General features: G+C 36.3%; 1 protein-coding gene across 2 annotated transcripts in view; it reads left to right on the top strand.

The window, feature by feature from the left end:
• Window positions 1-12,445, top strand: part of KDM4C (lysine demethylase 4C) — a 301,610-nt gene that overhangs the window by 222,312 nt on the left and 66,853 nt on the right. For both annotated transcript variants that reach the window (XM_042877489.1, XM_042877490.1), the window contains exon 17: window positions 3,346-3,454. In XM_042877489.1, coding sequence (XP_042733423.1) covers window positions 3,346-3,454 — 109 coding nt within the window. The remainder of the gene's footprint in view (window positions 1-3,345; window positions 3,455-12,445) is intronic.

Below are 12,445 nucleotides of genomic sequence, written 5' to 3' on the forward strand. Positions count from 1 at the left end.
ACATATTAATGAAGATTTTGACCAACACTTGCCAATACTCAGTACTCTGAGTACAACTCTTTGTTGTAGGTCAATTAAAATATTGTAGAAATAGGTTACAAGATTTAGCCATAGGAATAAAAACCACTACAGGGATCTGCAGAAAGTGTCTTCCTCTTTGTAATTATTCCTGAAGTCTTCAGTTTTGCATTTCATCCCTCTGGGTTTCTATTACAGATTTCTGTAATGTGCTCTGTAAAAGTAGTTAACTTCTTGTTTTCCTGTTTCCATAACACTTGCTATACAGTGTCTAGTTTTCACTTTTCTCAGTATTCTATCTTCGAGCGTTATCTCCTATTTTTAACTTCTGAAAGTTTTCAGAAGTGTGTTCCAATTACTATTTTGTTTTCTCCATCAAGTATAAAATCCAACTCTGAGATATTTTCTGTGTACTGAGATTCCTTCTTCTCAGGTGAACACAGCAATTATTTCAAGTCCTATTATGTTGAGAGAAGTCAGAGTATAAAGGGCTGTGTTAAGGTTTATTGAAGAGACATTTTATTTATAGCATTTCTGTCCACATAAAGCTTAGATGGTAAGACACCTGTTATTAAGAGTGCAATTTTGCAGGCAGGCATCAATGAAAGAAAAATGTTATTAAAAGAAAAAAAAAGTGTGTATGCCCTTTTAAAACATGTGAACAACAAAAGGAGCACTGGAAGTAACGTTGTTCTGCTACTTAATGCTATTCACAAGTTGGGACAGACAAAATTGAGACTTTTATGCCCTCTTTGCCTCTGTCTTCAATACTAGTGATGTGCACTACAGGTCCTACGAGGTGGAGGATTGTGACTGCTCTAACAGTAAACTCCCAGCCAACCCAGATTTGTGCAAGATTTTCTGCTGGATACATACAGGTTTTTTGGGCCTGGAAGAATTGATCTCAGAGAGCTGGCTGATGTCACCTTTGCTCTTCTAGCTATTTTTAAATGGTGTGGGAAATATGGAGAGGTCCCAGTAGATTGGAAGCTGGCAAATGTTATGAAAATACCAGTTTTGAAGAAGAATAAGGAGAACTCTACAATTGCAGGCCTGTCAGTCTCACTTCAATGCTTGGCAAAATTATGGAGATTATTCTGGGAGTTACTGAAAAACACCTGAAAGACAATTGGAGAGTTACAGAATGGCTTGGATTGAAAGCCGCCTTAAATATCATCTACTTCCAACCCCTCTGGCATGAAATGGGTCATTCATTGCATACACAGCTTCTTTGTGTAACCCGTGTCAGTGCCTCACCATCTTCTCAGTAAAAGTTTTCCTTACAACATCTACCCTGAATCTCCCCTTTTAGTTAAGAACCATTCCTCCCTTGCCCTATCTCTGTCAGATCTTATAAAAAGTCAGTCTCTTTCCTTTTCATAAGGTGCCTTTACGTGTTAGAAGGCCTCAGTGAGGTCTCCCCTGTGCTTGTCTCTTCTCCCTGAGCCTAGCTCCCTCAGCCTTTATCTTTTTAAGAGAGATGCTGCAGCCTCCGATCATCTAAATGATTCCAGCCTCCTCTGGATCCACTCCAACAGCTCTGTATCCTTCCTTTACTGGGTGAAGCAGACCTGGACACAGTACACTGCATGAGGCCTCAGAAAGGCAGAGCAGAAGGGGAAGGTCACTGCCCTCACTCTGCTGGCATCCCCTCTTTTGATGCACCAGAAGATACAGTTGGTCTTCCAGGTTGCAAATGCACACTGCTGGCTTACTACCAGGTTTTCATACACCAGGACTCCAAAATCTTTCTCAGCAGAGCAGCTCTCAATAAGTTCTTCTCCCAATCTGTTCTATTGTCTGGGATTGCCCTAATGATGACAGTGACATTGCTGTCATTGGTCCTAACCAACACGAGTTCGTGAGGGTTTTGTCTTTATTAATTAATGGTCTTAATTTTTTATGTTATGATGAGGTTGCCCATCAGGTTGATCTAAGGAATCCAGTAGATGTGAACTTCTTGGATTTCAGGAAAGCTTTCTGTACTGTCTCTATTAGTATCCTCCTAGAGAAAATGTTGAGTACACATCTAGACAAAAACATTGTGTTTATGAGTGAACAATTGGCCTGCAGGTTGGGCTTGAAGCATTACTGGGCTCAAAGCATTATGAGGTCACATTATGAGGCTGATGGCCAGTCATTAATAGTGCTCCCGAGGCTCTTTTTGAGGGCCAGTTTTCTTCAATGTTTTTCTGTTTTTTGAACACAAGTCTCAAATGTATACCAAGTAATTTTGTGGACAATGCTAAATTGAGAGTTGACTCCCTTAAGGGTAGAGAGCCCTTGCCGAGGAATTTTGACATATTTCAGGACTAGACAATCACCAAGCATATGAAATTAAGAAAGAGCTAGTGTTCAATTCTGCCAGGTCACAGCAACCTTGGATATAGACTGAGAGGCCAGGGGCTGGAAGGCAAGCCCATGGAAAGGGATTTGGGGGTTCTGGTTGACAACAAGATGAGTATGAGTCAGCAGTGTGCTCTGGCAGCATAAGGGCCAGCTGTACTCTGGGAGTGGGTCAGACCCAGCACTGTCAGCTGGTGAGGAGAAAGGGTTGTCTCACTCTACTCTGCTCTGCACTCTTCACGCTGAGCACTGTGTGCAGTTCTGGACACCACTATGCGAGAAGGACATAAAACTATTAGAGAGCTTCCTCAGGAGGGAAACAAACATGGTGAATGGTCTATGAGGGCAAGACATGCAAGGAGTGGCTGAGGTCCCTGGGTTTGTTCAGCTCAAAGCAGAAGGAGGCTGCAGCTCCTCTAAAGGGAGCAGAAGGGCAGCGCTGAGTTCTGTTCTCTGGTCACAGTGACAGGGACCAAGGGCATGGAATGGAGCTGTCAAGGAGGGTCAGGGAGCGTTAGGAAAAGGTTCTTCACCAGGTGGGCATGGAACATGGGTGGTCCTGAGTGGAGCCAGGAGTTGGAGTCAGTGTGCCTTGTGGGTCCCTCAACTTGATATATTTTATGATTCTGTGAAAATACTGTAGGTGAAAAATTGCTTATTAATAAAACAGCCTGGCTGAGGCATGCGCCTTTGGATAGAACACCTACAAAGATATTGCACTTAAGAAATACAATTTGAAAAGTATTTACTTTTTTTTTTTTTTTCAAATAAAAATTTAGAGTCTGAAATGATGTTTACATGAAGTGTTAGTGTTGTAAATTGTGTTAACTTGTTTCAAAGAAGTCTTCTGAAATCCTTGAAGGCAAATGCCTGGATGTGGTTGCCTTGTAAAATAGAAACAACAAATTGCAGGTAATGAAACATCACTTGTATTTGTACCGGGTTTTTCTGGTAGTATTCTTGACCTGCCACTTTTCACAGGTGGGCTCATGTAATGTGTGCAATTGCCGTTCCAGAAGTCAGATTTGGTAATGTCACAGAACGTACACCGATAGACACTAGCAGAATACCTTTACAAAGATTAAAATTGGTGAGTACTATATTCATATATACTTTATGTATTCTTTGCTATTAAGATATTCCAATATTTTGAAGTGCATTCAAAATCTGAATTACTGTTGCCAGTTACAGGAATTAAACTATGTTTAAGGTTAGAAGTACGTAACTGAGGCGTTACTGATATCCACCTATTAGTTTTTACAAATAATGGCAATTCATTAACACCATTTACAATCTCTGGTATTTGTTTAAAAAAGTTTGAATCTGTCCTTCCCCAGACGAACAACAGAAAACTTGACCAGTATCAACCGTGAAAGTTCAGCGTCTGGATTTCTGCTGACAACGAAAGCACTGAAACCTAGACTATGAATATCACATAGTACATATTTGTGAGATCTTTTTATTATGTATTTTTGCCTCAAGGAACAATTTGTTGAGGTAAAAAGATGTATGATCTGGTTGTCATGCAGTATCTCTACCATCTGGATATTGAGAAGCATGCATAAAACAGATCATGCATTATGTTGAATTGAAAAAAACAAAACTCTTTCCTAAGGAATTCTGAAAGCTGTTGTAAAAAAAAGAAAAAAAGTATATCCACTGTTAACATTCTAGAAGGTTGACAAAACTGGGAGACATATTCAAGAGCAATTTAGGATAATGTTCCTTGCTATGTTACAAAGAAAATTAATAAATTTGACAGAGTTTGCATCTATGATATCATCTTCTGCAAGAAGATGACTGGTGGACCACTAGAATGATGTAGGGAAATGATGTCATCAAATTTTTGCATCTGCTTTGTGCTTTTTCAGAAATATTTCTTGATTTATCTGACCATAAACTAATTTCTTGCACAGTTTACATAATATTCCTGAATGCTATTTTAGGATTTGTTTAGTTTAATATCCTCTGTGTAACAGAGGAATGGAGTGAGTGTTCTTTCATCATCCTTCCCTTTAATTTTGTTTCTCATAACTTCAAAATCTTGGATTTTTTAGTTTTTTAATAACATGAATGCAAATCCTCTTTTCTCTGTGACAGAAGGTATCTCAGGATCTTGTTTGAACAGGCAGTGTCTTCTTAAATTGACAGTCCCAGATCTTTCCTAATCTGAAAATATAACCAGTAGAAGCACTGAAAATTAATTCAAAGTTTTTATATGTTTTGAGGATCATAAACAGTCACAGACAATTGTCTGTTTGGAAGTGATTGATCCGGAGGTTGAAATCACAAAAATGTGTAGTTTACCCGGTACTGAAATTCATCCTTTTATGAGATGTCCATTCCTTGAACTGTATAAGAGTGATAGATGCATTCTGGAGAAGGCTTGAATTAACTTTAGGTTATTTAATGTAAAGGTATGGAATCAAAATGCACAAAATTTGTGAAGTGTGCAATATACAATTTCTAGGTCATTTCTGCTGAGTACAAGGCAATTATGTTAATCAGTTGTTTATAACTGGCAACTTTGTTTTTCCTGCAGTTGATAGAAAATTGGTTGCAGTCTTTTTTTTTTTTTAAATTCTTGAAGCCTCTTTCAGAATAAAATGACATTGAGATGCTACATATTGTCTTTAGCTACACGTACCCTTTCCATCTCAAGCAAGTGCCTGATTATTTAGAAATACAGTGCTTGCTTTTAAGCAAGAGTTTATGTATTTGATTGAAATTAATATTCTGATGAAGGAACTCAGTTGGATACAGAAAAATCAGTGGTGGGGTGCTTTATAATAGCCATCAATGTATTACTGCCCCAGGTAGTGAGTGGATGGCCTTACTGTGAGGGAAGGAAGCACTGTAATCTTGGATTGAGTCATTAAACCTTACTTTTCCAAGACATCATTTCAGACATTGAATTTATAATGAAATAGCTAGGCCTGTTCTAATTTAAGGGAAGTATGCAGTTTGACAATCTCTCAAAGGCCCTGTCGTGATTTAATGTCAATATATCTATAAATTGTTGTTCCTTGGTTAAAAATCTGCTCTGAAAAACACCAGTAGTCTAAGTCAGTTTCTATGTTACAGTGAATTTCATGAGTAACACTGCAGTTTTTGTTTTTTTTTTTTTAAATAATATATCTTTGGTGGAATTGCATGGCTATTTAATATTTTCTCAAAATATTTTAAAGCCCCTTGTATTAGATATTTTTTGTAAATTATTTTATTTCCTTAAACACAGGGTTCATGTTTCTCTGCTACTGTCAGTAACACTGAATAAGTCAAATGTCATCATTGTGTTAGTCTTCTTAACTGTTGATTCTGCAGAATAACATTCATGCTCTCATGCCCACTGACTTCAGGCCTTGGAGAACCCTAAGCATGGCGTTATAGTAGCTTTCAGAATCTGTAAGCAATTGATTCAGGACAGTTTTTCCTTTTAAAATTGCAAGTCTTGCCAGTAACACTCTTCAGCAGCCAATTCCTCTTCCATTTCTGTCCAGTTTTTTAGGTTACGGATATGTTTTTTCATCATTCTTCACCATTCAGCGCTATTGTTTTGTACATCTTTTGCTCATATTGAGTGCTTATAAGTAATACATGTTTTAAAAACTACATTTTGGGGACTGTCTTTAAAATCTTATTCATATTAAGGCCTGTGATAGCTAATATTTACAGATGGTCCTATTATGTTTAGTTGCTGCCTTATATGTTTTGTTGATTTTTAGTATCCACAGAAAGCAACAGAAAACAAATACAGAAGGATATAGTACAATCTAGGGTGCAGCCAAACACGATGTAGATGTTACAATGTGAGAATAGTTCTAATTGTTTTAAGTGTTGTAAATATTTATCTGTCTGCTTCTTTCTGTATCCTTTCCTCCATTCCTTCATTACTTTCCCTTTTCTCTCTTTCCTATCTCTCACTTTCTCTGAAATAAAAAGAAAAGCAATAAGCAGAGCATCTATTGTTTTCAGAAATCTGTAGAGACTGGGCTGACATTTTCTTTAATGTAGCATCTACTAAAGAAAATAAAAGGAAATAAAAGTCAGTGTTTGCTTTTTGATAAATTAAAGAACATCTGTGCAAATGGAAACATATTGGTAGGTTATTTTTACTGCCTAGTTGATATGTTTACTGATTGCTGTTAAATAATTTTAATTCACTAGACATTTTTGGGTTGAAATCAATGCGTTTTCTGTAAATCTTTCTATTATTAAATATCATATATTTCCTTCAGAGTAAATTCCGTATTTGTGTTTTGCATACAGTAGTTTGCTACTGCATACAGTAGTAGCTACAAAGTTGTTTTATACAATAATTTAATGTTTGCAAATTTTTGATTTTATAGAATGCCAAAATGTTTTTATATTTGCCCGTTTTTTTAGTGAGTTACATATCATGTTCTGTCATTGTTAAAAATTCATGACACACTGAAGTGTTTATGAAATGCTGAACCCCTTGAAAATGATTCTTTTCTCAATGAAAATAGTCTGAATCAATACTGATAAAAGATTTTGTTGTTGTGTTTTTTAATAAGAAACAAAAAATGGTGTGCTGAGATAAAACAGGTTGTATCACGCCTTGTCGTTTTGAGCTGTATTTCCATGATGTTGGTGTTATCTAAGTAAGTTTAAAGTGGAAGCAAAGCCTTCCACTCACCTTCAGTGTAGAGAGAAACCCACGAGGCTGCTGTCTTCTCTTTATTTTCCTCTAGCAGTAACTTTTCTCTGTTTTTGAAACTTTGTGAATGGGAAAACGTGATTGTCCTGATGTCTTTTGACAGTCAGCCTGGGTATTCAGTCTGGATGGTCATATCTGACAGGCACTTTGAGTTTACATTAACTGTGTAAAATTAAAATCTGTGATTATTTAACTAGAAAGCAAGTATTTTGGATTTAAAATTCAGAGTCTTACACTCAAGTTCTAAGGTGAAATGGCTGGAAGACATACCTCACCACAACATAAATTTTAAAACATCGTACGGAAACTGCTCTGCAAACACTTTGAATCAAAGAATCATGTAGGTTGGAAAAGACCTTCAAGAACATCAGGTTCTGCTGTCAGTGTGTCCTACCAGGTCCCTAGCACTAACCCATCTCCCTTAGTGACATGTCTGCATGTGTCTTAAATATCTGCAGGTATGGCAGCTCCACTGCTTCCCAGGGCAGTCTGTTGTGATGCTTGACTGCTCTCTCTGTGAAGAGACTCCCATCTAAATCCTTTTTGGCCTGATTTGAGACCATTTCCTCATGTCCTGTCACTTCTCAACTGCGAAAACAGACACCTTCCTTGCTGCTACATTCTTTCAGGTAGTTGCAGAGACCTTCAGAAATTCCCTCTGCTGCTTCTCATAACTTTTGTTTTCTAGTACTTTTTCCGGACTTTTTAAGTCTTCTCTGCACAAGCTAGAGCAACTCAGTAGCCTTCTTGTAGCGAAGGACCGCAAACTGAACACAGTGTTCAAGCTGTAGTCTCACCTGTGCCAATTACAGAGGGACGATAATCTCTCCAGTCTTGCTGATCATGCTATTCCTTATGCAGGCCACGATGCTTTGGCCTTCTTAGTCATCTGGACACACTGCTGGCTCCTGTTCAAGAGGTTGCCAATCAACATCTCCAGGTCCTTTTCTGCTGGGCAGATTTCCAGCCACTCTTACCCCAGCCTGTAACATTTATGGTGTTATTGTGACTCAGGTGCAGGACCCAGCACTTGGCCTTATGTGTCTGGACTCAGCCCATTGATTCAGCCTACTCAGATTCTTGTGCAGTGCTTTCCTGTTCTCAAACAGATCAACAGTTCTATCTAGCTTGGTATTATTTGTGAGCTTTCTGAGGGTGTACTCAATCCACACTGTCCAGATCACTGATAAAAATGGTAACCAAAACTGGCCCTGGTACCGAGCTCCTGGAAACATCACTGGTGTCAGCTGCTAGCTGGTTTGAGCTTCCTTCACAATGGCTCTTAGAGCCAGTCCACCCAGCTAGTTCTTCACCCAGCAAACTATACACATCCAAGCCATGAGTAGCCAATTTCTCCAGAAGAATGCTATGGGAAACAGTGTCAAAAACTTTATTAAAATCCACGTATATAACGTCTGCAGCCTTTTTCTCACCTACTACCCTGGTCATCTTGTCATGCAAGGAGATCAGGTTAGTCATAAATGCATTCTGGCTGCTGCTGATCACTGTCACATATGTGACAATCTTACTTGAATGGTTTCTATTCCAGTTGTGTCCCTATTGTAACAGCAGATTTAAGAGGAAGAAATACACGAAGAGCAATTTAAGTACTGTTTTATCACAGTGAGAGCATAGAACAAGGTAGCACGAAAGGCAGAGTTGGTGATAAGAAGTAGTTTGGAGAAGGGGCTGCATTAAATTTGACTAAAATTTGTATATGGCAAGTTTCAGCTGGTGACAGTTTGTTATAGGTGTGAGATGAAAAGGAATATTTTTGAATGAGTGAATTTGTAGTGCTAGTTTCCATTTCAATAATTTATCCAAAGCACATAAATTTGGGTTTCCAGCCAATTTTGTTATGTTTGTTGGTTTTTTCTTTTAAATTTTAATTTTCTTTGCATTGTTCCATTTGTTCTTACATCTCCACGAGAAGCATAAACACCTGCCTTTGAAAACGTGTTTTCTTTGGCTACTTATATATGTAAGGCTTTGAGTCATAGAAAACAGACTGTGGATTCCTGGACTTGTTAAAGTTAACATTAAAACTCCATTTTACTTTGGGAATGAAAAAGCTTTCCCCCCAAGTATTTACATAGTCTCTGCTTTCAAAGAGTGTTAATTACTTAGCTCTACTTAGAAACAGAAACGATGTCTGCAGGAAAAAATCTCTGGAGATGAAAAATCAAACTGACCTCTCTAAAATAAATGCAGCTCTTAAGGAGAAAGAATAAGTGCTCTCTTGTGTGTCATTCTATTTTATTAAAACACAGCATATTCTATAAGTAGAATTAAATACAAATGCTTACTACTATGTGGCCAAGGAATGTAAACCAACAGGAATACTGAGCCTGGTTTCATTTACCTTTGTCAGACATATGACTTACCATCAACAGTAGACATTGTAAATGAGAATGATTAAATTTTCATCTGCTATAAAAGAAACATTTAAATAAGATCATTAGCATCTGCTCCTCAACCTATGTATTTATCAATTCTAAAATTACACATTGAATAGAATAAACTGTTTAGCGGGATACATTGTCTGCTTTTGATATTGTCAGTATTTTATGATGCTTAGGTATTGAATTGACTTTGTTTTTACAGGCAGTCACTGCAATGCTGTACTGAAGCATGCACCTGATATGCTTTTGTTTCTTTATCTTTAGAGCTTCCTGTTATTTTTACATTTGAAATCCTATTTCTCCAACAAAATAGAGGTAGAAAATGAGTTGTGGAATAGCTCAAGTTGCCCTGAAGCTTTTGATGACCTCAAATTTGTATTTGACAAGTGAACCGAGTATAAGCACAAGTGTACTCTGAGTGAGGAACATTATTTTGAAAAGAAATTTACACTGTGATGATGACTTATCTACAAGCCTTTCAGTATCTGGCTGAAGCCATAAAGTTCTTTTTAGAAGCCTATACACTTTAAAATTTGCACCTGAAGGCAAATAATAGTGAGCTTGAAAGCCAAAGATTATAGTTTTGAAAGGTACATCAATTCTGAAAATGCAGAGGTTTCTCTGTGGTTTGCCACTGAAGAATGGATTCAAATGGAAAATGTGAATGACCTTTTAAAAGAATGAACAAATAGTCTTCTGCCTGTCATCCTACTTCAAGGATTAAAGGCATTTAAGAGACTCCTCATCTTCTAATTTCTCATGTTCTAATTTGTAATAAAATTCATTTGTTAAACTGTAGTATGATTGTAGATCTGTTGTAGTTATTTTATGAAAGAGTAAATAAAAAATATGTGTAATGAGAATATTGGTACTGCCATGCATTTCTGGTAATGTACATAAAACTATTCCTTTGCACTCTGTCACAGGAAACAGCAAGAAAATAGAAATTTTGTGATAGATTTCAAAATATTTGTATAGTAAAAAAACCCCAAACCTATCAGTGAAATAACATTAGCACAATTTTTCAATTAAGAATATTAAAGTAGAAAATGATGCATTAGTTGATTATGCAACCAAACTGTGTAATTGGTTAAAAATATACTGACATTTTTACATACAATCACATACAAAATACTATTTAGTCCATTTGTTTCAATTGCTTTGTTCTTTAGATTTTGAATCTAACGAATCTACACTGCTGGTTGCATAATGCTTGCTGTCAAAATGATCTGCTACAATGAGCAGGTCCTACTGCAAACTATCACTATTTGTATTACCCAACTATAAAGTCTGTAGAAAAACATGGAAAATGTTAGATGTCTCTTACTACAAATAATATTTGAACATGTCTTTAAGCAGGACAGGAGAGGGTTTAAAATGTTAACTAGCCCGCTGAATTTCTTTTTACTAGTGAACAGAGAACTTTATGTATAATAGATTTTTCTTGTAAAAAGTCTTGGAATTTTAAGCTCTGATGATTGATAGTCTGTAATAAGCTGTGTAAGTCTGATAGAGTCAGGCTTATGTTTTAAGTTCACCTCTGTTGATGCAGCCTGTATTTGTGTATAGTGGGCCTCATGTGTTGTGTCCAAACACAAAACAACAGTTGTGTAATCTGTTTGAGAAAGGTAAATCATGAGTTAAATATGATTATGTCCAGAGGTGGATGTGATTGAAGAGCTAAATTAAATACTGAGTTTTGAATTGAATATTAATGTCTGTGGTGAAGAATCATTTCATCTCATAGATAATATTCTACATTGTCAGGCATGGAATAACTCTCTGACCTCTAGTAATTTGATGAGATTTTCATAACATTTGTATTAAAAAGAATATATAGAAATGCTGAACTTACTTCCATTTTGGCTTAAATTTATTTAAACCTTATAATAAAGCTTTCAGAAGTGCTTACATGCTTTAAAGGTCAGAGACCACTTTCGAATATGATTTGAGTATTTAAGGACAATAGTACTTTTTGTCCAGAAGAGCAAAAGGACTTGTGATTGTATTTCATATCAAAGATTAATTTTTTACTGGAATGCATTTGCAGGATCTTCTAATTGAACCAATAAGGTTGCAGGTCAGATCTGAATAAGGAGGAGATGAACTTACTGAATTGAGGTCTCCTTCTGTGGTTATTCATGCAGGCTTTGCACACAGTGTACTTTCATAAGCCATATTTATTCTATAATTTACCTTCCATTTTTGTCATGGCTGATGATACCTATTGTCTGTGTCAGATTTGGTATTATTTTTATGAGTTAAAACTTTTTGATTGTATTTTTTAACGTGATTTTTTTCTGGCAATTATATATGAAAATTTTGCGTAACAAGGCATCGTTGCTCTTATATATTGTAGGGAAAAGAAAAAGTGTGAGCCAGAAAAGGAAAAGAGATGCATGTGCCTGCTGATATAGATATAGCCGCTAGCAAAGTTTGAATGTATTTAGACTATGCAGAATATAAATAACATTTTACAAAACAGAGAAAAACTAACACCGTGACACTGAATATTATTTTTAGGCATCATGAAAACCTGTGACCTGAACAGTCACTGCAGTAACAAAGCATAGAGGCACTTTTGTCTTTGAATTTTTGTGTTTACATGTCTTGTTTTTGTGGTGATTGAATATGGACCAAAACAAGATATTTTTAAAGTGTAAATTTCATAGATAATTTTTCTTGCAGAACCATGTATAATTTCAGCACCCAGGGTCACCTATTTTAATCTGGGATATCATTATTTCCAATTTGGCTTTGAAATGCTAAAAGATATTTTTTTTAATTTTCTAGATACTTTCCTTTTTATTCAGTGAGTTGTAGGCTGTTTTAAATAAATTTTACTGTAATACTTACTATAAACCAACACTTCTTATCAGTATCAGTGATCATTTATGTATTCCTCCATCATACTTGGCATCCTTTATACCCCACTGGTTTATGTACTTCATTTGTTTTAAAGATAGAATGATGAGTAAATGCTGAGTTAATTGTTTGG

Source organism: Lagopus leucura, unplaced genomic scaffold (assembly GCF_019238085.1).
Source record: "Lagopus leucura isolate 7727_CA_CO unplaced genomic scaffold, USGS_WTPT01 Super-Scaffold_100018, whole genome shotgun sequence".
Lineage (NCBI taxonomy): Eukaryota > Metazoa > Chordata > Aves > Galliformes > Phasianidae > Lagopus > Lagopus leucura.